The sequence below is a fragment of the Parus major genome, chromosome 7, assembly GCF_001522545.3.
Source record: "Parus major isolate Abel chromosome 7, Parus_major1.1, whole genome shotgun sequence".
Classification (NCBI taxonomy): Eukaryota; Metazoa; Chordata; class Aves; order Passeriformes; family Paridae; genus Parus; species Parus major.
Window position 1 is genome coordinate 17,177,619 of NC_031776.1, and position 27,224 is coordinate 17,204,842.

The window sequence follows — 27,224 nt, forward strand, 5'->3', positions numbered from 1 at the left end:
TTGGATCACATTTTTGTCAAAATTTGAAGGAAAATGTAATCAATATTGTAGGAATTCCCCTGAGATTAGCTGAGAGCAGGTGCTAATAACATCAAGGCTGCAGGCCAATCTTCATATGGACCATTCACTTTGTTGGGACTTTATTATCTTTGTGGGTCACTTCCAACACAGAATATTCCGTGCTCTGTGACTATATTAACCTATACAAGATCTCTGGAGTAGCCCAATATTAAACAAATATGCTGATATACTGACCAGTGCTTCTCACCAGAAAACAATCTATGTGATCACCTCTAACCCCTGAGGGTCCACAGTCCATAAGAAAGCTTGGCACACACTCCCTGCTGTGGGGACTTTTGATGGTTGGGACATGCTACCAGCAATGAGCTCTGGGTCCCACCCAGACAGTCACATTTAATCACAGAGCCAATCACAGAACATTCTGAGTTGGAAGGGACCCACAAGGATCATCAAGCCCAACCCTTAGATGAATGGCCCATACATAGAGATTCACCACACCCCTTCAGAAGACAAAAAAAGTGGAAATAGAAATGCAATCATCACTCCTATCATGCTATAAACAATTCATTCCCTTCTTCACTCTCCCCACAAACATATGCAAGCACCTGGAAGAACCAGGTTGTGCTACAAGACAGCACTGGCAGCAAAATGCAAAGTACCTGCTCACTTCTCCTAACTGGAAAAGTCCAAAACTGACAATGACTGACCTCATACCAGGTCTGTAGCAGACTAAGCAATCAACAAATACCTGGCAACTAACAAAGGACAAATTATCCAAGATCTCTTGTTTTAAAAGACCAGTCTAGACAGTGTCAAATTCTACTACCAAAGGATGTTCAAGTCACCCATGCTTGACAACATGAAGACAACTATTCTAGTTTCTCATCAAACATCTGTAAACAGCAAAATGGAGAGAATGACAAGGTATGCATGGATGAATATGCATGAATCACAGGATGTTCGCAAAATTAGGGAAGAAAATAATCAAATTTTAAAAAGCTACTGAGTTTCCTAAAGCTATAGCACCTGTAAGGTAAAAACCCATAATCTAACTACAAACTATCTAAACCAAGCAAAATAGCCTAGTAGAAATTGTCAGGGCCAGTGGTTAAAGACAGCCCAGTTTTATTCTGGTTTGTTTGACTGCATGACCTTACACAAATCACCTAATCACAGTGTGTTTCATTTTCCCCTTTTTGGAGAGAGGAATAATAATAATTTCTATCTTTGTAAAATGCTTTGAATACTGTCAGCAAATGGGCTACTATCAAAATATTCAGAGTAATGATGACTGGTTTAAAACCTATCTTCTTTAAATGTAATACAATGTGAAGACTATGCTGTATTTTAAAACACATTCTAAAATTGCTTTTCTTTAGTAATCTACATTTTTTAATAGCATAAACAGGAAAATGTGTTCTTTAAATTCTCAAATATTCAGTGTAGCAAATTTATTTTAGAAAGTTAAATTGAATTCACATTATTAACACTTCTACAATGTTTCCTTGACAAACTATAAATGTCCCTCCTTTTAACACAAAATGATTCAGCCATTACCAAAAATGACACTTTACTGTGAATGTCAAAGGGAAAAAGAATACTGAAACAGACTATGACCAATGCACAAAGCCCCCCAAAACATGGCTAATGATGTCTTATTTTCCTGTCATTTTTCTACTTCCCCACTACAATGAAACAGCTGCTATAACTACACTGCCTGCACTGAATAAGATGTCAGAAAATGCGAACTCTGCTGTGAGCATTCCCAGTATTCTGATAGAAGTGTGACTACAGTTATCATAACGAGTTTCAAGCCAGGGTTTCTATGCTCCTGCATTTCTTTAACCTATGAAAGAATGAAACTTTTTTTTTTTTTGTCTCTCATGCAAACTACTGTTTTCTTAGTATCCATGGCTTTAAAAGTATTACCTGAAATTACTTATTTCTTTAGAAACAAGCTATAATGACAAAGACTTTAAAAGTATAAATATTAGGCAGCAAAGTTACTGGTTTTTAAGGCCTGTCTCTCACGCATGCTCTAGGCACACAGCATCTATTCAAAAGAAAAACTGAAGGGATGGTAAAGATTAACGAGCTTCTGGAGGAGCTAACACACTTATTTCTAGATACCTTTCTAACAGGCATCTCCTACCTTCAAGACTCCCAGAAGGTACTCTGTCTAGAAAACAGGATTGGATGGCTCTCCTGGGTTTCAATTACATCCAGATGCCAGAAGTGCCTTCTGAGGACAAGGCAGTGAAATTTTAGATCAAGTGATTTCATGTCAAACATACGGGAACCAAAACCTGGATGGAGTGTGAATTACATGGGAAAATGTGAGCCTGTTAAAATTAGTGGTAAAATTCTTGACTTCAGTGAAGTCAAAACACTACCCAAGTGAGGCAAGAGCACCACCGCCTCCTGGGTGACAGCAGTTTATGTATTGTGTGATCCCCACTAGTCATTGCACCTCTGAGTGTTTCAACCTCTCCATGGTAAAATGGGGACAACAGTGTCTAGTCACAACTTCAACAAATGATGAGAATAAGCAACTGAAAACACTGCTGAATGCTGCAACTGGAATCCTCGAAGTCCAGTGTCCACAAATTCATGCTGGGAACTTCACAATGATTTTTAACACAGAAAGGAGGAGTCATCAAAGTGAGACAGGGCTAGAGGACATTGAAGGTTACCTTCTGAATTCCCTGGGGAGGTCAACAACAAGGTAAAGTGCTTGGCAAGTGGGCAAGAGAAGTTAATTTAAACCTGTTTTATGCTTCTCCTGGTGATTTCATGTTCCTGATTCTCCAAGTTCAGGACAGTGCATTGTGTGAAAGCATATAAAATGAAGAAACATTGAAGGAGTGCAGCACATGAGCCTCAGAGTCCAGCTTCTTTATCTGCTCCTCTTTCTTCTTCCTGTCATCTTTTTCAGAAATCATTTTTTTGCTAAAAATGAAACTGAGAAGGAATAACCTAACAATATCCAGTGCAACACTTTCTGGTGTCCTACTTCTCACAATATTTTTATTGATCTATATTATGTTTTCCATCTCCATAGAATATATTTCGTAAAAAGGTAAATGGTTGTTTCTGTAGTATATGAAAATAAACAGAGGAAAGAAATCCCAAACTGTTGACTTGATCAGAACATATTTTACAAAAAGCACATTCTTTTTTCAGCCAAGTACTTCTCTACTTCAATGGTTTTAAGTCTTCTGTCATAAACATAAAAAAACCTCAAGCACTGGTTTAATTTACATATTTGTGTGTCACTGGAAAAGACATGCATTCTGCTCTTGACAAATATCCACAAAACAAGCTTCTTATCTTCCTTAAATCTTCTATTTCCCTTGATGTCTACAAAAAGCTTGTCACAGTGGTGGGTGTTGATGTGCTGAACCATGCTACCTACCCTATCTCATCCAAGTTTCTGAGGCTGCATGGGATAAGTGATTTTCTTTTCATCTTATGGTAAAATGCAATTGTGGTCTCACAGATTTAACTGGCATGAAACGGAACCATAACTGCTGTATTAGTTAATCAGTTCATTTAGTGTTCTTTAGATAGAGTGTCAGTAACAGTATTGATGAAAAACATGCAAAGGCATTTGGAATCAAATTATTGATCTGACCAAGACAGATTGGTATGCTGTTTTCCACATTAATTCCATAATGCATTGGGAATAATCAGTAAATAAAATAAAAATGTTGATTTAATGTGCATCTGTATGAACAGTAGATATTCTCAAATAGCAACAGAATAATACTTTTAATTCCAATTACAACCAAATATTATTTTAATTGGAAAATAGTAAATATTTCATATTTGCAAATTTGCTTCTTCTCTCTTTATAACTTTCTACAGAGTTTGTTGCTGCCTAACTTGTTACCAGGCCTGTTCACATTTTTTCTTATTTTGAATTTAGCTCATCTTCCCTGACTAACCAGTAAGGGGCAGACATTTCTAAACATACTCTTAGATGCTTGTTGCTAAACGAATCTTTATTATAACTTGAGATAAAGACTGGGCCTGCAGTTGAGATAAAAAACCAGAACACTGCAACAATCAACCCAAGATAGGTATGGAGAAGTGAAATTACTCTACCTGACATTTTTCCCAGTTAACAACACCTTTTTACATCCCGGTTCACCATAACAAGTTTCTGAAAAAGAGGACCTCTTTTTACCTCTCTCAGTATGTAGCCTAAGCTGCGTAAATTCTGTGATGTCTGGCTTTTAGGGATATCATAGAACCTGCCCCATCCTTGTGAAATGGAAGAGTACATACTGTGTATATTTTGTAATTTATCCCCCTTTTCCCATTTCTCTTCAATGTTGACATTGATTTTCATGTTACTGCTAGAAGAATTGTTTTGTCCAGCAGAAATTCTGTCCCTGCTGCCACTCATCCCCTTTCTAAACATAATCTCAAAATTTTATTTGGTTTAATTGACTCTTTAGTGACTCTTAGTGGGTTGTGTAAAGGATAACAACTGTTGCACTGCATTAAGCAAATCACGGTGTGAAAATGCTGTTCCAGACAGATTTACTTTAATCCAAATCAGTTTGCCTAGAAATACTGAATGTACAAAAGAGTATCTCCAGCTAACTTGTGTTTAAAAAACTCTTGGATTTCTGTAATAACATCAGAATCTTCAGTTTCTCTGTGAAAGCTGGATAGGAGATTGTCATGGGGAAAGGAAAAAGCATCCTGCCCTAAGAAACTTCTGGTATATTGAAAGCCAATATTGCAGGTTGTCCAGTGTCTGTATTGCCACAAGGTCACTTTTCAGGCACAAATCCAGGTTCTCTACCCCAAAGCACACAGCAGAAAAGCACAAAACAAAAGAGACAGCATTTCAAGAACACTGAAGCAATAGCATAGAATAAGTACCATTCAGGACTTCTGACAAGGTAGCCCCTGTTTTCCTCTCCCCAGTTTGGACCAGTAAAGCAGGAAGACAGGAGAGCTATTCTATTGCACAGGCCCAGGACTGCTGTAGCAGTGGCTATATATTTACACCACAAGAAATGCCAGAAACCTTACTGTTACTGTTTTGCCAACACAGGTTTTCCAACATTACCCTGGAATTCACAGCAGCTAACACTGACACTGAACAGAATCTCAACTGAATCAGGGGACACAAAAGGGAAGGGGGGATGCCAGGTTCCTCTATCTTGTGAATCCCTACAGTTTTGTCAGTCAAGATAAGGGACCTTGTTCAATCAGTGACATTTCTCAGGTTTGTTTCTCAGTGTCATTTGGAAGAACAGCCTGCAGACTACAAGTTGAAAATCCCTAATCTAGACTAGCTCTGAACACAAGACTACTTAAGAGAAAGTAGGGAGAGGGGAGCAAATATTTGCCTGTCTCTGTATTTACTACAGGAATACATTATACAAATCTGCATTTAAACACAGGAGACTGAAATCACAGAGATTCCTTTGTAATTTAGCAGTGAAGTGCAAGAGAGCTGCAAGCTGGCCTGACAAAGCAATTCCCTGCCAATTCTCCCTCTGCTTCCTGTGCAGCTGTTGTAGGCAGAAATGCCAGCTCTGGGGCAGAGAGAGTGTCAGTCCTTAGCTGTCAGACCCAGCAGAGCTTTGTGCTAAGGTCAGACATCTACAGCTGCAGACAGATCACAGCAGGCTCAAACCCAGGCCCTATTCTGTAGCTTGTACTGGCCATGGCCAGGAAGCTCATTTTCATCCTAAACCGAAGAAAGTTAAGCCCAGAAAAAGGCTTATTTCGTAACAGTTCTGCTCCCTTAACACCAGGCAAGCAGGAGCATCAGTGTTATGGAAAAGAGGGCCCACACAGCTGGGTGTTGACAGAAGAGACATAGGAGAGGGTACACAGAAGAGGAAAAGCCTTGCAACCCTGGTGCAGGTCACTGGAAGCTGCTGTGGAAGGGCATCCACAGAGCCATGGCTCTTCCTGGGCCCAAATGTGCTTTGGTCTGGGAGCCAATGATCCCACCATCTTCCTACTGCACAGCCACCCTCTCCTACCTCTGCTACTGGAGTCACTGCTTAGGAGGCTCCAAGGTGGGCTGGGTCAGAAAATTAGTTCAAGAGAAAAGTAACCACCTGAGATATTCCAAAAAAGGCTACAAATAAAGAATGGCATGAGAAAAGGTGTTTCTTTAGGCTCCTCAGATTCTTAAATTTGAAGTCAGTTACTATAATGAGTGAGGATGGACAAAACAGTACTGGAGGTTTATGAAGACATAATTCTCTTGCTAAACTATTGGCTTTTTCTCATCCAGTTCATATTTAAGGTTATTAAACAAATTGGTTATATATATAATTTCATTTACTAAGATGAAAACAAGCGTGTCTGAGTAATCCTAATTAAAAGCAGTGTAACAACCTGTATTGGAAATAAGCGGGGGTTTTTAAAATTTTATTTTGGTGCCTAAATTAAGTATTTTTAAAATTTCTCTACTATTCAACTCAGCTACATGTATTTGTATTTCCTCACTAACTGCTATCTTTAATTTTAAGACAGCTGCATCACTGATGATAAAGTACGCAAAGATCAAACACACTCACAGTCTTGTGCTAAGCCTTTTTTCTGAAGGAAATTCACAAAAAGAATAAATAATGAAAGTCATAAATCATAAATACCTCAACAGCAGTTTCTCCTTAACCATGATGGGTGCTAAGAGTCCCAATTACATTTTCAGCTCTGCTGTAGATCTGACATTTTTGCCTCTGCAATTCTACTTGGAATGGCTCTCAATAAGCCCCACGAACTGGACACTTGTGGTGCTATTTGTGTGCAGCCAGCACAACAGGCTTCAGCTCTTGACTAGCTAACATAAGAAAAACACTGGACAGCTTTTTCCCACTATTTATTAACCTCTCAAATTTTTGTCATCCATACACAAGCAAAAGAAAGATGTTGCTAAATGATCAGATCAGACACATTGATTACTTCTTAGTGGCTCAGAACTATAATTGACTTTGTGGAATACCAATTTCCAGCATGCATTGCAGGACAGGCAGTCAAAATGCTCTGTGAGAGATGATATGAGTGACTAGAAAGAACCTGATTTTAAGATCCCTGATCCAATTTTTCTGCCAAACTTGAGAAAATAATTACAAGATTCAAAAAAATTCCTTTTGCTGTTTCAAATATAAGTGCCAAATGTGTTACTTGTATACGCTTGACTTGTCTGAAGACATGAACCTTGAAAGGGACTATCTTTTTTCTCAGTATAATTACCCACTCTTCCTGCCTTTCAACTGCAAGACATAAATGGAGCATATGTGCATGTTTTTTAGGGGTTGGGACAGATTCTCAAAGAAAACACAGTCAAGAAGCAAGAGTCATCAAATGTGACTCCACAATACATATTATAAGACTGCCCTTGCCAGCACTGGCAGTGAAGGTAGTAGGCTGTGTCCTCAGACAAGTGGAACTGAGAGTGATGCTCCTGTGGAAAGATGGTCCCACTCCTAATTCACAACACTGAGTACTTTACAAATTTTAGTATTTTCTAGGAATTTCTCTTATTATCTCAATTTTTTTAGGTTATTTATGTAAACTACAATAGCAACACTCATTCAGCTAGGCAAGAGAAGTCTGAAAGGAAAAATGTCTCTTTAGCCAAACTGCCTTCCCTTGGGGTGCTACCCCAAGCACCTCCATGACCCTTTTGTGAGGTTGGTCAGATGGGTTAGTACTTGATTACACTGATACACTGAAAGAGGTCAGCAGCATTAGTTAGATCCCCTCCAAAGTACAATTTTAACAGAGAAATATGTATCACTTATTTTTGCATATTTCTATTGATTTCTGAACTTCTTCCTTCCACTTTCAGTGTCTTTTAGGATTATCACACCAAGGACTGATCATAGTAAGCTCCTGTAAGAAAACTCATTAGAAACATATGAACAACCATGAATCTCATGCCTTATGATGTTCAAAGTACACCAGCATCTTTCTGTCTGACAGTCACTCTATTTTTTCTCACTGAAAGCTCTTTGTCAAAGAGGACTCCACACCTGCCTTGCATCAAAACACCCAAAACAATCAAGAATTTTAAGGCTTTGGAATGCACACAAGCTGCAATAAAGTCTGAATTAAAATAATAAAAATGAAAGGCAACATAAGTGGAGAGCATCAAAATAACAATGGTAACATGTTAAGAGGACTCTTCATTCAAAAAATACTGTGGAGATCACATATCTTAATATTCAGATCTAAAAGTAATGACACTAAAAACTCATACAGGTTAGCTTTAGCATTTACTCGATTATTTTGCTGGTACCAGATGAACTAGATGAAAAACATAAAGGGGATTTTTCAATCTGTAAGCTCACAAACTCAATCCATGTGTTTTTCAAGTATTACTTCGTGCACAAGGGGGAGCTCCTGCAACTCTATATCACAATAAAAACCTGAAGACAATATAGGGAACATAATGGAAATACAGCATGAAAGATTTCAGAAAAGAATATGTATTCTTCACCCAATAGCAAGAACTACTGTATGAATTTGCACAACTTAATCCATTTTCGTCTTCCGTGTTTAGCATGGATTCCTCAGTACCAAGTACTTTTCCCTTACAGGATGTATGCTCTCAATGAAGAAGGAGCAAACTTATGTACGTTTTAAACAATCACCAAGATGAAGCTGTACAAAAAGAAAGGCAGCATGGTTTCTGAAGACATTGTTTTAATGTAGTGTGTCACAGCAAAAATATATGAGAGCAGGTGGCCAAAGTTTGTGCCACAACAAACAGATATTTTATTAACACAGACACTTTATTAACACTGCACTGTCAGCCCCCATTCTTGAAATACTCTGCTTTTGAGCACTTAATTTTTTAGCCTTCCTTTCAAGCAGAATTTGGTGTGGCATCTTAAGGATGTGGGTGTTCTTTCAGCAAACTGCAATATGGAGATTCCATCATGGAAAAGAATATAAGACATCATCTTGGACCATTAGCAGAGCAGGATTAGAATTATTTTACTATCTACTACTAGAATAAATAACTTAAGAATCAGAAATTTCTCTTTCTGTGTATCATTTCTATGCTTTCAGGCATCCACAGTTTGCATAGGAGTTTAAGAGATTTGCTGATAGCAGAAAAGAGCATTCAGCACCGCAGTCCAGAAGAGAGTGGAGATTTATGCTCTCAGCAGGACTATTTATTCTATGTCTCCCCAACTCTTTCCTCCAGTACCCTCTTCTTTCAAACTATCTTATATCCCCAGAGTAGATGGGCTATTTCTTGTTCTTTCTTGGGTACCAGCACAGGGTCTGTAAGAACAGGGGAGATAACTCTGGCTTTCAATCAGTGTCTGGCTTTTTAACAGTCAAAATATTGCCCTACCTAGCAACTGAAGGAAGCCCTTGAGAGAAACCCCACATGGTTAAGCACTGAGACAGGGAAGCCCAAGCAGCCCAGCAACAAAGACAAACAGCGTGGGATTTCTGCACATAAAATGCCCACAGCCTGAGTGCACAAGTTTGCTGTGAAACTGCACCAAGTCTCTGATAAGCCAGTTTCAAATGACATTTTGCAATGTTTGACAATACAGTTATTTTCTAGGGGCTCACAAAGGTACTCCTTACTGAATGAGGAAGCCCCAAAAGCCAAGCTTCTAGTCCAAAGGACAGGATTCCCAGTGGATAACTGGAAAAAGCTATTTAGTATGTGGTATGTATTTTCCTCCAGCTTAATGTCAGACAGGTTTGATCCATTTCAATTTAAAAATCAGCCAGGAGCATACTCTCAGCATGGTGAATTCAGTGTAAACAGTGAAAAAGTGGCCAAATTGTAAGAAGAGTGTCCTGCAGTGGGAAGCATCATGCAGCCCTGCTGCCATCTCTGCTGGTAATATATGGAACCAGGACCACTAACTATTCTGTCTGCATGCTGGAACCCGACCTCCCCCGCGTTCTAAGTACTCTTCTGTATCTTTTCCAAAAATGTATTGGAAATTATTATTGATTTTGTAATTTTGGCTTTAGGGTTACATTCATCTCACATATGCAACTCTACCCCATGGGAATTTTCAAAAATTAGAGAGAGAGCCCAGTGTACAGATATTGGTCTGTCCTAGTTAAAAAGACTGACACTCTGTCATTTTCCCTTATGTAAGGCAGCATTAAATTGACTTTGTTTCCATTCCCCAAAATATAATTGGGGACAATAATATACTCCCTCTCTGTATTTTATGCTCAATTTAACTGCTATATTGCATTAAATGATGTGCAATAATGTAACCCCAAATGCAAATGAACTCATATTTGGTAAAAAGAATCTCTTTGTTGCTTTCTCCTAATAGACATATTTTTTTTTGCAGATTTTAATGAACTAGAAAAACCAAACATCCCCATATGGTGAGAAAATTCCAAAGCATGTATTAAAAGAAAAATCTTATGTCACTCATGAAAAACTAATAGATGTAACACCAAAAAAAAAATTAAGCTATGAAGATGAAACTCAAATAATTAGCAATTATGGAAAAACATCTAATAGAGTACTTTTAAAAGACTCACCACAGGCTAAAAGAGAAAAACATGCAATTCGTATTTCGAGAGTGGAATACATTAAATTTAATCTGAAGCAAATTATTTACAGTTACAAACTTCCCCGGAAAATTAAAACAACACATACACACCTTGAAATAAATGCATCAAGATCTTCAGAACTACTGAAGACATTATCTCTTTCTGCCTAAGAGTAATGTCTTCTTACCATATGAAAGATTTGAGGAGCTTTCTCTGGATCTCAGAAGGTTCCTCACTCAGTCTTTTTCTGGACACTACAGAGTAGTCTTGAGGCCTCACTAAGCTGTATTTGCTGTCTGCCTCAAAGGTATAATTCTGGCCATCTAAAGCAGTCTAAAGATGTCTTGGAAACATTTCTCTTTCCCTGGATGAATGCCCTTCCATGATGCATTAGCATTTTTGGATGCTAATTAGCTAGATTTTAGGAGTCATGCATCATCCTAAAAATAAGCAAAATATGTAAAATCTAGAAATATAGCAATGTTTTCCGGTATCATGAATTTTTGCTTTGAAAAGCTGGCAACAACTCTGGGAATTTGGCCCTGGAATTCCTATAACTCCATGATGGTTCACCAGACTGCAAGGCATGAAGGTCGACAGACATTTTGTGTAAGCACTGTAACAGCTGCACAGTTTAAAACTGCAGGAATGAGATTTGCATGCAGTAAACAAAATACTTGGGTATTTATCTCTGCTGCATTTACCTTTCACTGAACATAATTAAAGGGAGCTGCGGTCATATGGAGAAAACAAAGAACTAGAATTCTTTTATTTCTATATAGAAATAAACCATTTCTGTGCTGTGTAGCTTCTTCTGCCACATTTGCCATGGGACTGGCACCTCCAGATGAAACAAGGTGATGAGTATTTGTCATGTATTTACTCACTCAGCTTCTCTCCAGAGAAATGTGTTCAGTGTGGGAGGAAGAAGAATGTCTGTTGTATACACGGCTTGGAAAGGAAGATAATACAGTTTGCAAAGGACTTTGTTCTTGTAAAAGTCACTGAGCAGTTTGAGCCTGCCCTAGCCAAGTTCTGTCTCTTACCCAAGAAATTATTTTCTGCAGGAAGAGTCCTGTTGTGCTAGAAAAGCCCAGCTATTGGCAAAGGTATTAATCATTAAATTTTGCTCAGTTTCTAAAATACTTCGTACCTGAGAGTGTTTACCACCCTTAGCTGAGCATCACTTCCCATTACTGGGGGATATTACCTTCTAGGGGAGATAGACATTTTTACCTTTTTACCTTTACTGTTACTTCTATCTGCTTCAAAAAATACAAAAATATGTTTTAGTTTGAATTTTGCACCTGGTGCTCTCCTTGAGAAATCAAACAAAACCCCTGACCTGACTTAACTGCAAGTGTACCACTGAAATGCCAATAACCTAAAGAAGCATTTAGACATAATTCATAACTCTTACGTAAAATTCTTACAGAATCCAAGGTGATAAGTATCTAAGAACAATTAACTCAGTGCATGGAAAAGTATTTATGTCCCTATAGGGCAAGGCTGTGTCCAGAAGTAGTACAGCTAGTGAATAAGGCTCTAGGAAAAGGAACTGCATACTGTTACATGTATACATTAAATAAAACCTAAATGTGACAATTAAAAAAGGTCACTACCTTAAGGAAGCAAGACAGACAGACAGGGAGAGGTGGAAGTAGTTATTTTTGCATTAAGGAAACACACTAAAATATTCCTTGTCTTCATCTGCTGTCGAGAGATGCTTTTTGTACAACAAAAATACCTTTAACCTTTTAAAGATGCCTCACACAAATGCATCCAATTAAACTCCAATGTCCAGAAAAAAGGCATCCGAGCATCTGTTTATTAGTGTAACTTTTCTACTCCTGCCATTCAGAAATTCTAGAAGTTATCAATCTTTACAGCAACACCTGAACTATCTCTTCACACTATCTTTCTACATATGTACTCTATCCCACTACTGAAACTGCCACAGAAATATTCATGAGTTCTTTCATGTGGGTCCTCATCTGGAGAGGCTGAAGGCACAGAACTATTTTACAAAGGGGAACTGGGATGTAAAACTGCTCTCTGAACACAGGAGAAAATTCACCCTGAGCAAAGGGCCAGAAGAATGCAACAGTTCAGACTCAGGAAAGCCTTAAAATAGGATTTAATAATGAATTTTATGATCCACTTGCTATACACTGGTCTTGTCATAGTGCTGCTTTTCTTCCTTATCCTCAGCACTTTTCCAATGAAGACCAAGCAACCAAGATTGTAACACAAACTTCCAGAGCAGTACACTTCATAATAATCCTGAACCAGCTGCTTTCTTCTGTTAATTGATACAATGTCTAAGGCATTCTTACAATTGTATACTGTACTCAAATGCATCAACCACATGCTTTGCATTTGCACTCAGTGATTTTCAATTGAATGCTGAATGATTTCACATTTTTCATAACCAAATTCCTCCCCCTCCAGCAAAAAAAAGAGGGCAAAACGATGTGTGATTTACCTTATTACAATTTTTAGAAACTTGGCAAAGAGCACTGCTTGACATACTGTCTTTATCTGGCATTCCTAAAAAAAGAATACAGAAAATAAATACATACTGTACATTCTTTGAGTGACAGTGAAAATATTTATCAGTAGAATGGGGAATTTGAGGGTTCAATACTTTGATAGCATACACATTAATCTGTGATTTTTAAAGAGTAAAACATTTATTTGGAAAAAAGTTTCTTCTAGTGAGCACAAAGAAGACAAAAAACTAACTTGGGTCAATATTTTAAACAGCTTGCTAAGCACAGTACTTTTTCAAAACATAATATCTGAAGCATATATACAGGAGTTATTTGTGTTTTTCATTTAACATTATCCGTGTCTCAGTACCTGGCAGTCAAACACGACACTGAATTTGCACTTATCAGTGTTGCTATGCTGTACTACTATCCTGCAAAGAAAACATACTGAACACCTAACACAGGAGAGAAAACTTGCAGATGAAATTGCCAGCCATCAGATATTGTCCTGCCTGGCATCGAGATAATCCCTGGCAAATAAATAAAAGTGCTTTGATTTACATAAGTGACTAATTCCAAAGGCTGCCCTTGGATTCATGTCCACAGTGCTACCCCACAGCTTGACAGGTTCTCATGAGGCAGAGACATACACAAAAATTATTTAGTATGTAACAAAGGTTAGAGAGCAGCATGTTTACTGCAAGCACAAGCACTAACCTAGATTGTCCAGCAAGTTGTGTAGCCCGTCCTAACTAAAAAAATTGGGGCAGTTTGTTATATTTATTTTACTAGCAGGACTCATGGCCATGTTCCATGGTTCATGTAACACAAGTAGTAATATGCTACATGACATCATCCAGTATGTTTTAATCAACAGGCCTGGGTCATAATGCAGATTTTTGTACACCTCTGTGTACACTTATATACAGCTGGGAAGGCAGCTGGGCCTTCCAAAGTGTCTTCTACTACATGCAGTATTAATGCAGTTGTAATACCAACCTGAATTAAATTTTTAAGATTCAATACCCAAACCCAGATAGTCTCCATCTTCCCCCTTCTTTTCTTTTCTCATTTGCTTGCCCACCACTTAATACCTAACTTCTCATACTTACTGTCATTGTTGGAGCCAGTTTCCATAACACCATAAGGAGGAGTGAGAAGGCCAGACATATACTGTCGATATTTCTGAAAGACAGCGATGGCACATTCAGTCAGATACAGATGTATAAAGCCATTCACGGGAATATGTGCTATTTATATTTGTGTGTCTCCTGCCTTGTGCTTCTCATGCACACATGAGATATGAGACAATCAAATGTGTCTTTACTCTTAACACTACAAGGTCTGCTTTCTTGACTGAAGCACACACTGCTTTTATTTCATCCAAAGCTGTGATAAACCAGTTTCCTCTTTCATCCTCCCCAAAGCATGACTTTCAGGGTTCTAATAAATCAATATTTTACTTAGCTGTGTGATTTCCCATAAAAATTGTTTTAAAGCTCATTTGAAATTATACTACTCATCTGAATCCAAGCTAGAAATCTACTTTATTATAGGAATGGAAATGAGCCAAGGATTCATAAAAATCATGTACAACAACTGTTTTGGTGTCAGATTTGAAATATACAGGATGTAGTGAAAACACTAAATATTTAAATCCAAGACACTAAGTTTGGTATTCAGAAACTTCAAGGCTATGAAACACACAGACCAAACACCTCATATTATGTACAGTTTCATACAAAATCTGTATTAGCAGATAAAACTTTGTAACTGTAAAAATAACATCCCTTATACCACTATAAGCTACATAATTGTAACTGATGTCAGCAACTGGTATTTTTCTTCAGTGAATGCTGATGACATGATCAGTAAGGTTCAAAGCTCTGTCTAAGGCTTAAGAAACTCACAGAAGCTACAAAAATAACACCAAAGGAAAAAAAAAAGTCATTTTATCAAATACAAATCATTGCATGGATAAGAAACACATTTTTGTTTCCAATCACACTATATTACTGTCATGATTAAGGATAAACAATTATCATTCCCTTCTGGAACTGTCAGAAACTAAGCTTGTGAAACAGAGATTCATATGTTCAGTGTAAATCAAATTTGTCTTGCAGTCCTTTGGGTGTGCAGTGAGCTCAAAGTGAACAACCAACCAGCTGAAATTCATGCAGGTTTCAACTAAGCACACATAGTAATTGGGACAGTGCAATTTTAGTGCAATAGTGCAATTTTAATTTAAAAGTTTTATCCTTTGCTCCATGGAGTTGTTTGGATATATTCACTTTTAAAATGTTGCCTGCTGAATTTTAACAATGCTTGACTTAGCCTTCATACATTTATTTTTCTTGGAAATGGAAATGGAATATCATCAATTCTAGCACTAAAGACTGAATGTCTTGCATTCTAAATAATAACAAAAGCTACAAAGATTACATTAATCTTAATAATCCAATCCTATTTTTAGACAAGCTATTACATCCTAAAGCTTAGTAACATATTATTTAAATCTCACCCATAATCCAGCTGAATACTCGTAGAAACAAATCTATGCTATATCCCTGGTCAGTCATACAAAACAAATGCTATTTCATTTGAGGACAAAACTCTCCTGTTTTCTTTCTCAAACTATTCACTTTCCCATATTCTGCATCCAGTCCCATGCCTGGAACTCAATGAGAGGAAGAACATTAGAAAGAATTATTTTCTCAGTTCAACTAGTAAATCACACACACAGACCAAGGGAGAAAGTAACTTTCATTGGCCAAATGGAAAAAAACAAAAACCAGAACTGTCCCAAGGGGTTGAAACAACATTTTACTCAAATAGGAGAGAAATGTTTTATTCCACCTTCTACTGAGTTTGGTGTCGAAACGTGATTTTTAGATGAAAAATTGGAATGTTTCATTTGGGACAAGATAAAAACAAATTGTATAGGATGTTTTTCTCTTCTTCTTCATCATCATTCAGCTGATACTCATTTCTTCTGTTTTTTTCCAAAATAACATTTTCCCAGAAATATATTACTAGTCCACATTTAAGCCACTTCTACAAGGAACTTAATCTGTGGGAAGAATAATTATTTTATTTCCTATACCATATCCACAGCCATCATACACTGCATGGCATTTTTTTTCTGATTAATTCCCTAATATTTTTCCTGATTATTCTTCTCATGAGACAAAACATAGAATGCAGCATACAATTTCCAAAAGATACCAGGGCCCATCTTCAGAAAAAGCCTAGGGATAGGGTAAGCCAGAATTGGATACATAACTTTAGAGAAGGCACCTAATCCCATTCAGGCACACCTCATGCTCAGGACACCAAGGTTATCAGGAACAAAAGCACAGACCCCAACAGATAAGGTAGGATTTCAGTATCGCTCCCAAGGATGTCCACTGTGTCACCTCCTGCGTGAGGTCCCACCCTGTCCTGGCATCAGCCCGCTTATGAGTCTGATACAGCAAACCCTGTGAGCAGTGCTGCCTGTGAAGGAGTTCAGGCAGCATCACCAGAAGAGGAATTAATTCAATGCATGCCCTCAGAAAGCTCAGTTGTTCATACTCCTCCAGGGCACCTCTGCATAAATGAAACTTTCTTCTATACTGGGTATCTCTGGAGGGAGGGCTGATACAGCTGCCTACACATGGTCTCTCATGAGGATATCTCAGTGGGTGTGGGCTGACATAAAAGGTATAATTTATGCTTAAACTTGTGTCACCTCATCAGCCAAATTGAATGTCAAGGGAAACTTATTTCAAGGAGTCAGGGAAACACTGTTTGCTGGGAAACCTAAGGATGTGAAGACAGACCTAAGTAACTGCATAAAGATTTGCCAGTATCAGATGGAATAATAAAGTTCCAGGCATGAGATCACTGAAAGCTGAGATAATGAGACCTATCTTGTTACTGTACTGTCTGTAAATGAAAATAAAATTCTGTAAGTTAAATTATATTCATAGGTGTCATTTAAAATTATCCTGAAGATTAATAGACTAGATATTTACAAAAGGCTTTTGAAAATGTATTCCACAGGTGGTATAAAGTCTGGGAAAGGCTTTCCTTATGAAAGACAGCAACAATTATCAAATCATCATATGCTTGTTTATTACCAGAAGTCTTCAAGTTTCGTAAATCCAACATGACAGCAGTTTTTAAAGCTACATTCAATGACCTATTCACTCTGTCTTCAGATTTCTACCAATTTATAAACTCTATCATGCAACAGCTTAAATAACAGACAATTCCTACATCTAATCTGACAGCATAAGTAATAAAGAGAGTATTTTTTTCCAGTTGCTGACTGCCTAGTACCCATGCAGTGGTGGAAATTAACACATTTTGACCTTTTCAGCAACTGCTATGGCCTAAAGCAAAGAAGACTGCTGACAAGAAACAGTTGGGGAGAGGAGAAAAGGAAGAAACAGAATCACACACTTGCCCTACTGGGACGGTGCTGTAAGGGAATGGTTTCTAAGGCCACTCGTTGTCAGGTTTTTCAGTGTGTTTCTTTGCACGCTCAAATTAAGGCTTTATTTGTAGTTAACTGTAGTTTGTCTCATAGGCTTTCATGACTACAATAGATTTTCTTCAGCTGTGAACATAATTAGATATATTTTTATATGCTAATGTTTAGAAAGGCAATTACTATAATTTTGCTGCAAGCTATCTCCGAACTCCTGGAAAAAAGGGCTTCTAGCATTCACAAGGTATATAAAATATGTCTTTGGTCTTTCTGGTTAGTCCCTTCTCTTCTGCTGCAAGTAGTGAAGGGCTAATACCTGTTTACAAACATTCCAGAATAAGTCAAGTACATGTAAAGAATATAGATGAGCCTTTGTTGTCCATGTTCACTGTGTGAAAACCCCAGCAGTCTAACAAGAAAGACCCAGGACTGGTGAAGGGAAGAGCCCCTGGGTATAAAGATTTGAACACAGGTTCTACACCAAATACCCACCAAGGGCAGCAGTTCTGCAGTTGGCCAGTAAGGGCTGTGTAATAGGGTTTGTAGCACTAGGGACTCAGGCTTCTGATGTTTCCCCATGCCATGGTGAATCTACAGATACTAGCAGTCTGTGCCCAGATACAAGGAATTAAGTGTCTTGTAAGACCGGAGACAGTTTTGCAGACCTCAAAAGGAACTTGGTTCAATACATTATTTATTTTTTTTCCTTCTTTTTCTTCTCTAGTCACAATCTCAATCACAGTGTCATTTCCCACCATTTCTGCTGCCTCCTTTTCTGCCTACCCCTAACTAGCAATAGAGAAGGTAACAAAGCAAAGCCTGCCTAACTTGCAAACTTGGGAGTAACACAAAATAATTAATTTCAGGTATAGAAGTCCTAAGCCAAACATCAGGGTAACCTTTCCACACATTTTTCAAAACCTTGTGTAATCATTTCATCAGATGGTCTAATTTTGACTATTGCCTGAGTTCTGCAATACTCCTGTACTAGCTGTCAATACTTCTGCAAAGGTTTCTCTTGGGGAACATATGCTGTAGCTTGGCAATGTAAGCCAGCTTCTCTATTTTCTTTTCACAATAAATAATTGATCACTGATGCTCTCAGTACAACTCTCTTCTTCCTCTAAGTTGGCAGTGAACCACCTCCCTTGTGAGCATTACTCACAAGGGCGCGCCACTCCCATGGTGCACTGTTTCTTCTCTTTTCTCCAGAACAATGAGGAGAGGAGCCCCTGAAAGAAAGAGCCCATGAAGATTTTTGGATCCTCTTTTCACTCATCAAATCAAATAGAGACTGCTGTGTCAAAATCTTTAGATCTCATACCCTGGTCTTCACTGAACCAATGGGTAAAATCTCAGGTCATCTGCCAGCTATCTGTTTGTGTTATCCAACAAAATGTGCCTAATGTTCTTACAGATCTTCACAAAAAAACCACCCCAGACTGATTATCACACTGATAGTTGTTTTTTAGCCAATCTTATTACAAAGGGAAAAACAAACAGCACCCTTGGTTTTGCCCAATAGTATGTGCTGAAACCCCCTGCAGACTCGACTGTCTTCTCAGTATGTTTAAAAATTACCAAGTGTATTTCTTCTAAGCAAGCTCAATCAGAAAATTTCCATATATTTCAGGTCACTTAACTGGACATCACAAAAAGGATCTAACCCATGGCTGTTTAATACTAGATAAAAAATCATTGTTTGAAGCTGGTGCTTCACTCTAGAACACCAAGTATCCTGCCTATTGCTAAACATCTGCCTTTGAAATTAACAGAATATAAACATTTGCTGTCATCAACAGTATAGGTAAGAGAACAGAAGAGGTATTTCTTAAGGAAAATATACAGATGTATCAGAAAAATGTAATGCTATAATTGCAAAAACATATCTACTTTTGTGGAGAAATAGAAAATAAGCCATGCAAAGCTCTCACCTCAATTTACTGAACAGTAACAGACTGTTTGGTATACATCAGTCTATCAAGTCATTAAAATGTGATAGACAAGGTCTGAAATAGCAGAAGTGAAGCATTATTTAGTCATGTTCTGATAAAATAAATACAGGAAATGCCTGTACCAAAATTGCTGAATCCTGATCCCAGAATAGGTACAGTTTATGTAACAGCAGATGAATCTGCATCTTTTCCATTTATTTATCTATTTACCATCTTCAGAATGCTTCTACATAGCTCTAATTAACTATGCTTTATTTAATTCAATCTCTTTATTTTGGAGGCATATATTTTTCTATCACATTCTCACCTAAATCAATTTATCATGCTTGAAAAGCTCGGTGTGCAGAATTTGCTTTATCACAGAATCCCCTTGATATTTTGTCAAGAAGAAAAATGCACCCAACTCTGAAATCATGCCAAATAGCAGACTTGGCTACCAGATAGAAAGCCAAAGATAAGACTGCATCACAAAAAATCACATCCTAGGAAATTACAGCATGAGCACTGATTAAGCAAATTACACAGCCTATTCTGCTCAATCTAATTTAAATATAGAAATGCCATCATACAGCTCTCCAATTCTGTCTCCTAGAGAAATCCACTCAGGAAACGCATTTGGGTGGAGACAGGACTTGGCTGGGAGGGGTGGGAAAGATTGCATATACTTAAAAGAGGCCAAAAAAACCAAATTAAGAACAAACAGTTCATCTGATTTATGTGTTCTCTTTTACTTCAATTGTGTAAACATAGACTAGACAATGTATTTACAGGAAAAAATACTTAACTGCCTTTAACATGAAGTTCAAGTTTTGAAAGTGGCTGAAAAAGAGCTTTATGCATTTCCATATTCACTTTTTCACTGGTATCTTTAAAATCAAATTATGATGTCACCAACAATGCTTCAAAATCAATATAAGATCATAAAATAAAGCTGTGCTCTCCTTTCTTCCTCTTTCATTATCACATGTAGGAGAGAAGCATCAAATCACACCTAAGCTGGAATTTGCTGAACAATGCAGTGACAGAACAGAACCTCATTCCTCTTTGAACTTTTCTGCAACACTATGAATTGTAAATCTGCATCTTTACTGGGAAAGCCAGCAGATAAATCTCAAAAAAAAAGGAGCAGAACAACAACAAAAATATGCTGTTTTAACATAATTTTTCTTACCACTACAGCCTTTAAACTTATTCAGGACAGATCAAACCAGGTCTAGAATCATCTCTTCGGTCATGCAGAAGAGGAAGAACAATTTCCTAAAGTTCCAGGTACAAAACACTTCCTTTTACCTCCAGACAGTTACACCTCTTATTTTCACATACACTATTATAATGAGCAGAGAAGCAAAGATATGCTCCTTCAGATGATCTTGGTTCACAAGACAGATAATAGGAGACTCACAAATACACAGTGTCACACTCTGTAGTAAAATTCAGTAAGGTCACCACAAGGTCTCTGCAGTAGTAAAGTCTTAAAAATAGGTCTCAAATACAACTTATATGACACATTGGCCTTATGATGAGACTGTTCACAGCAGTGGCTTTATTCATGGTTATAAACAGCTTCTCTTGTTCCCTCCGATTACATATATTTTTAAAAGGAGATTTAAAACAAATAAAGAAAAAGCAGGTGAGCTGACCTATAACTCTGCTTTTCATATTTACAACCTCTGAACACAGAAATATGTTAGTATAGAAATTTGTTTTCATCTGGAAGGAAACTCTGGGTGAAATATTAATTCCTCTACAATCAATATAAACCTCTTATGTAGTTCAGTGGGGTCAATCTAACACTGTTTTTGCTTCTCAGAGAAACAAGCACATATCAACCTCCAATACTCATCTAACATCAAAGGCTTCCTTTTCATGGATAATTCTCCAAACTGATTACTTCTACTCAATTGTACATAACAATAACAAGGATTATTGAATAAGTGTAAATAAGTAAACATAAAATTTCCCTTATAACATTTGTCTTTCTTCAAAGCTTTTAAAATATTATTTTGATTACAGTGTGAGCTGCTTTAAACACAGCTCGCTCAGGAACACTGCAGAGAAATCAAAGCAAGTGCAATACAAAATAAGAGGGGAAAATGTTTCAGGAAGTATGACTGAACAGTGTCTATTCCTTCCAGTGGATAGGAAAGCATGTATTCTGACAGAAAATCACTCACAATCAGAGCGATATCACCTAACAGGAACCCAAAATACCTGGGCCTCCAATTCATCCAACAGTCCTTGCAAAGGCACCACTGCAATTACCTTGTCAGCATAAACCTCTAATGGGTCAAAGCTGCTCTGGAGCCCCTTTCATTCACACTGTATTATAATAAATGCTGCCCCTAGTACTTCCCCACAGGAGCTCACAATATTGTTTCAGCTATTTTGTAACACAGTGTTTAGTTACATGGTTTTACATCCACATTTACAGTACAACATCTCATGGCTCTCAATTCTGAAGATCCCTATAAAAGACCTTTAAACAGTCTGTTAGACATAATCTCTTTTTGTGCAATGGCATCTTGTCTGAAGATTTCAAAATGTATTGGATGGGAACAACTGACTTTTATCCAACTTAAGTGCAAACATCAGTAACAGTGATTTTGCTGTGCCGTAACACAAGGATTAGGTACATTGTGTTAACAAACTTCAATGCAACTGCCTTATTCAGATGGGGCAGTTTTCAAGGTTTTTCCTACAGACTGAAGTCAGAGCAACTGATTTCCTCAAATCACAGACAACTTATTTTGCACCCAGACCCTCACCAAGACTGAAAAAGCCAGCACACAAATGCTGTCCTGCAGCTCTAACCTGGAGTCCTGCTGTGACTGTTTGTGGTACAACTCTTTCCTTAGGCAAATACAGGCAATACGTTTCCTTAGGGCACTACACCAAGCCTTTCCTTAAATACCTTTAGGGACAGTGACTCCATCACCACTCTGGGCAGCCTGTTCCAGTGATCAATCACCTTTTTTTGTGAAGAATTTCTTCCTAATGTCCAACTTAAACCTCCCCTGGTGCAGCTTAAGACTGTGTTCTTGTTCTATCTGCTGATGTCTTGGACACAGCTATACAATTCTACGAGAGGTAGAAGCTTGGCTTCTTAAATTTGGCTGAGGTTTAGATAGTTTAGGTTTAAAGATTATTCAGATTGAGATGAACAGCACATGAATCAACAAGTCTGTGCAAATTACCCAATCATAAACTTAATCTCTACTTTCCATAGTGAGGCATGCTAAATGTTTGCAGTATTTTTCATTGTGTGGCTCTGAGATGTTAATTATAAAGAAAAATTAGAAGAAAATATGTGCTTCAAAGGTTTAAAACAGTATACACTAGGCAGAGTCCAAACTACTCAGTGATTCTTAAGAGTGACTTGGTTCAAGAAATGATGAAACATTCTCACAGATTAATTCACTTGTATTAAAAAAAATCCAAAACTTTCCAGTTACCATTTAAAAATTACCCAAATTGTATTTTTTTTTCCAATTCAGTTGGGCATCAAGTATAAAGCCTAGTTTTACTAGCTGACACTTCAGTGTGGGGAGGAATTTTGTATTAAAAAAGCTTTTGTTTTCTATTTATTTCATTTTCTGAATGGTGTTTCCCTCACAGTACAATATATAACCATATAAAAATGGTAAACTTGATTTTTGTTCCTCATTATCAGTTTTCATCTTACCCATCTACAACCTGTAATGTTATTCATCATCAAAATTAGAGCAGCATTTGAGATATACAGTGAGGCACAGTAATGAAGATGCACTGTAGAATTTCTTAAGTGAAAAAAATACTAAGGAGATTTTAAGGCTGAACACATGACCAAAAAATCAAAATGGAACAAGAGGAACATGAGAAAAATGGAGACACAAGATAATGAAGGGTAAACTACAGAACGAAACTGAATAATAATCTTTCCAGAAAAAGAAAGAGGGTGAACAGAGAAGAGCATAACATTGTATCAGTCTCCACCTTTGTCAAATGGAGTCCTGAAATTAGCTTAACCAGGGATCCAGCTTTGCTAAATTCTACACATAAAATAAAAGGTCAGATCCTGTCTCTTCCTCCTCCCAAACAGAGATGTCTAGAGTGCATTTAGGGGCATGATGCAAGCAGGCAAGTGACACAGCACAAAAGATGCAAAATGGCACAATTTAACTAAACCCAAGATTAGAATGTTTCACCAGGGATTTTTCTTCACACAAAGCAAGTATGATTATGTCAGAGCATGAGCTAACTGAGAACAAGAAGTTCACAGCTTTCACATTTATTGTAGGACAGACCTCCAAAGGCCGAAACAAAAATGCCTTAGGAAACTCTTCCCCATCTATTTGTTACACTCGTGCACTGAAGCTGTACCACCACAAAGGGATGCAACTAATAGAAAAACAGAGCCACCTCTGTCCCAGACAGACTTTCAATGAGATATAACCGGATTCAAAAAGACACAGATTTTAAGTTGACATATGACTACACAAATGATGATTCTGATGATGATGATGGAAGACTGTAATCAATCAACTGTAAGAGAAAGAGAGTTGCTGAAGACTCACTAACAGACCTTTAAACTTAGCCACATACTATGAGTGTAACAACACAGCAGCTCTCCAAGGAAATTGAGGAAGCACATTCCTCGTGTGAGGAATTCCTCATCAGAAGGGTAATAAGAAAAGCTGATTCTTACACTAAGACAGCTTCTGTCAAACTCCTAAAAGATGCTCTGAGTGAAACATCCATGGCATTTAAATTGTCATTCTGAAAGATCTGGCTTTTACAAGTATATTCTAAAACTTAGAAAAATTTGGTTTTATAAGTTACTTATGTAATAGACAACTTATTAGGAAGTTTTATGTTTCCATTCCACTGGAGCAAACAGCCATTTCTTCTGGGTTTCCCCTTGCACATGGCTAAAAATAATTTCATTGGCATACTGAAATCTCAACCTAAGCACTAGATGGATAGATTTCTTTAAGCCAGGGCATACAATAGTAGATAAACAATTTTGGATGTAAAACGTCTTTCTAGTCCACTGTTTTCAATTGTTCACTTCTTATATATCTTTCCTGCTCATACCTTACAGAATCATGTTTCATTTGTTTATTTAAAGGATAAAAAACCAGTATTAAATACATCGGGCTGTGCTGGGGAGGCCCCACCACCTGCTTCTCACGAGCCCCGGCTGTTCTTGTTCTGAACCAATTGGAAATTATGTATTACAAGAAATAATACTTACACAAAGCAAACAGTGGTACTAGATAAATACACAGGTCTTGTATGGAGAGCAAACTAAATTGCTTTTCAGTAAAGGAGACAAAGTAACAGTGCATGACATTATTGCACTACAATTTTAAGTAATTTCTGCAGATTATCATACAAAGACAAATGGGTTGCTTAAGACTTATACTGCAGATTTTGAAAATTCAACACAGGCAATACAGAATTCTTTGAAAAAAGCCTTGCTAGGAGAATTGCGGTAAATAATCGTGAGTCTGGCTGCACAGTGGGAGCTGAGAGGAGAAAGTGTCTTGTCCCATTCTTTTATAGTGAAAAGTTCCTGATGATTTTCCCAACCTTCTCATTAAATGCATACCCAAACAAAATTGTTGCTTCTATTGTAATTGTGGCCACCATGCATCAGACTCCTGCACTCACGCATGGCTACAGACTCTGTTCTGCTTCTCTGCTTTCCTAAGAAAATGCAATTTTGTCTAGCAGGCAATTCCTCCCTTTCCCCCTTCTTCACAGAAATTCTTCTGATTTCAGCAGAAAAAAACTTTATCAAATTTGAGATAGGGTTCAAATAGGGTCCTAGAAGCTAAACAGGAATTAGTAATATGAGAGAAGTCCTAAATAAGGTGTCTAAGGGAAAAGAAAAGAGGGCAGCACTTTGTCCTCAGCTGGCTGATCCTCACAGGTGTAACTCCAATCCATAGGTATAACTCTATATCACAGGTATAACTCCAATCATCACATACATTGAATTCCATCAAACAGATACATCGTAGAAACTATGGTATAGTTAGCAGGAAAGAGCAAAAATGAAAAGGAAATAAGGTTTTTCACCCCTTCCAGTCACAGAAAAACTTTTTTTTTCACTGTCTGTAATTATATTTATATTCCAAGTTTATTTTGCAATTTCATTTCTTATAATTAACAATTCTTTGAAGTGTTTACATTAACACTATGCACAGATGTCCTAAAGCTGTGACTCTTCAGGTTTCTGTGGACACTGGTATTGAAGGTGCTGAGCACCTAAACCAGGCAGCTCTAGCTTGGCATGCACTGCTATCACCTGCTGTTGCAGTGGTGGAAAATATATACAAGCATTCTTATGCACTCCTGATAGAAGAAGAGCAGGTTTATTGAGAAGTAACCTGATAATACTTCATCCCTTTTCTGACAGCAAGAAGAATGATTTTTGAAGCACGTGTATTGCCACACTGGGATGAGACCTTCAGTCCCTCTAGAAGACAAGATGAGGTCACTGGTAAAACTAGAGCTAGAAGATGTCTTAATTGGAGGGCTACCTAATTTGCAACATCCTACACTTCAATCTATTTTTGTAGGGCTCTTTCTCCGTTGTGAAGCAAGACAGACAAAGCTTGTTACTGTCACTTTGATCCTGTGCATCCACTCACCGTTCAAAGAAAATCTTTATATGGAATATACAGTAATATAAGCTACAGCATGAGTCACACTGCAAGAGTCCATGGCTCCTGAGTATTATGAAGCACCAGAGGAATCAACTGACTTGCATATGAGAACAAGGCATTAACCACCAAGCCACAAGTGTAACTACAGAACTGCCTTTAAGAAAGGTTTTATTAACAGAGAAAAAGCTGCCTTTACATGTAAATGCACTTCATGTAATTCTTCTGGTATCTTAAAACTTTAGAAATGCATTAGAGACAAGTTTTGCAAATCATATTGTTACAAAAATCAAACTTGTGGAAAATAAGGCAAGACTTTTTTTTTTCCATTTAATATAACTATTTTTTCACATGTGAATTACTGTTTATCTGATCTCTTTTTCCTTTGATAGTACTGAGGGGAATTCAGTGTCATACAATTAGGAAACTATATATATGTCTGTATATATATATGCCTAAGATATTTAACTGGCTAGTTTCCAATTTACAGGTATTTCCCTACATACTGCTAGTTCCTTATTTAGGGAACATCACAGAACCTAATTTTAGCATTATACCATCTCTTCAGTTTTATAAAATTCAGACCACCGTGAAAATCCTGGTATCTTTTGGATAAAATAGGCACTGTTATCTCTGTCTGTTGTACAAGATTATCCTTTGCACATCTCCTGTGGAGTTAAAGTCCATCATATTCACCTGTTTTGGAATGGATGCCCAGTTGACATCAATTAACTCTGTCATTGGCTTCAGCCATGCTGATTTGCATTCACAAATTCACAAATAGCACTAATGATCATCCATGTTCAGCTAAAAAAGACCCATTGTCCACTAGCTAGTATTAAAGACTAAATCTCATGAGATCACCACCATATTCCCAAGTATGCCATTCAATCACAATAACTGACACCTTAAACAAAACCTGTACAAACTGGGAAATGTGATGTCTGACTACACTGTAGCCTTTAGGAGATTTCTTGTCATTTCTGCAGTGGGAAATCCTTGGCAAGGGCTACTTGGAGACAGTTTACATTCCAGCTATGTCCTGGACCTCTACTATTTCAAGGCTCTGTTTCAGTGCCCAGAGGGAACACAGATAAGC

The 27,224-nt window shown here is 37.5% G+C and overlaps 1 protein-coding gene across 4 annotated transcripts in view; it reads right to left on the reverse strand.

Moving 5' to 3' along the window:
• Positions 1-27,224, reverse strand: part of RAPGEF4 (Rap guanine nucleotide exchange factor 4) — a 145,718-nt gene that overhangs the window by 62,230 nt on the left and 56,264 nt on the right. For all 4 annotated transcript variants that reach the window (XM_015635212.3, XM_015635211.3, XM_015635213.3 and 1 more), the window contains 2 exons: positions 14,159-14,231; positions 13,040-13,104 (listed from right to left, as the gene is read on the reverse strand). In XM_015635212.3, coding sequence (XP_015490698.1) covers positions 13,040-13,104; positions 14,159-14,231 — 138 coding nt within the window. The remainder of the gene's footprint in view (positions 1-13,039; positions 13,105-14,158; positions 14,232-27,224) is intronic.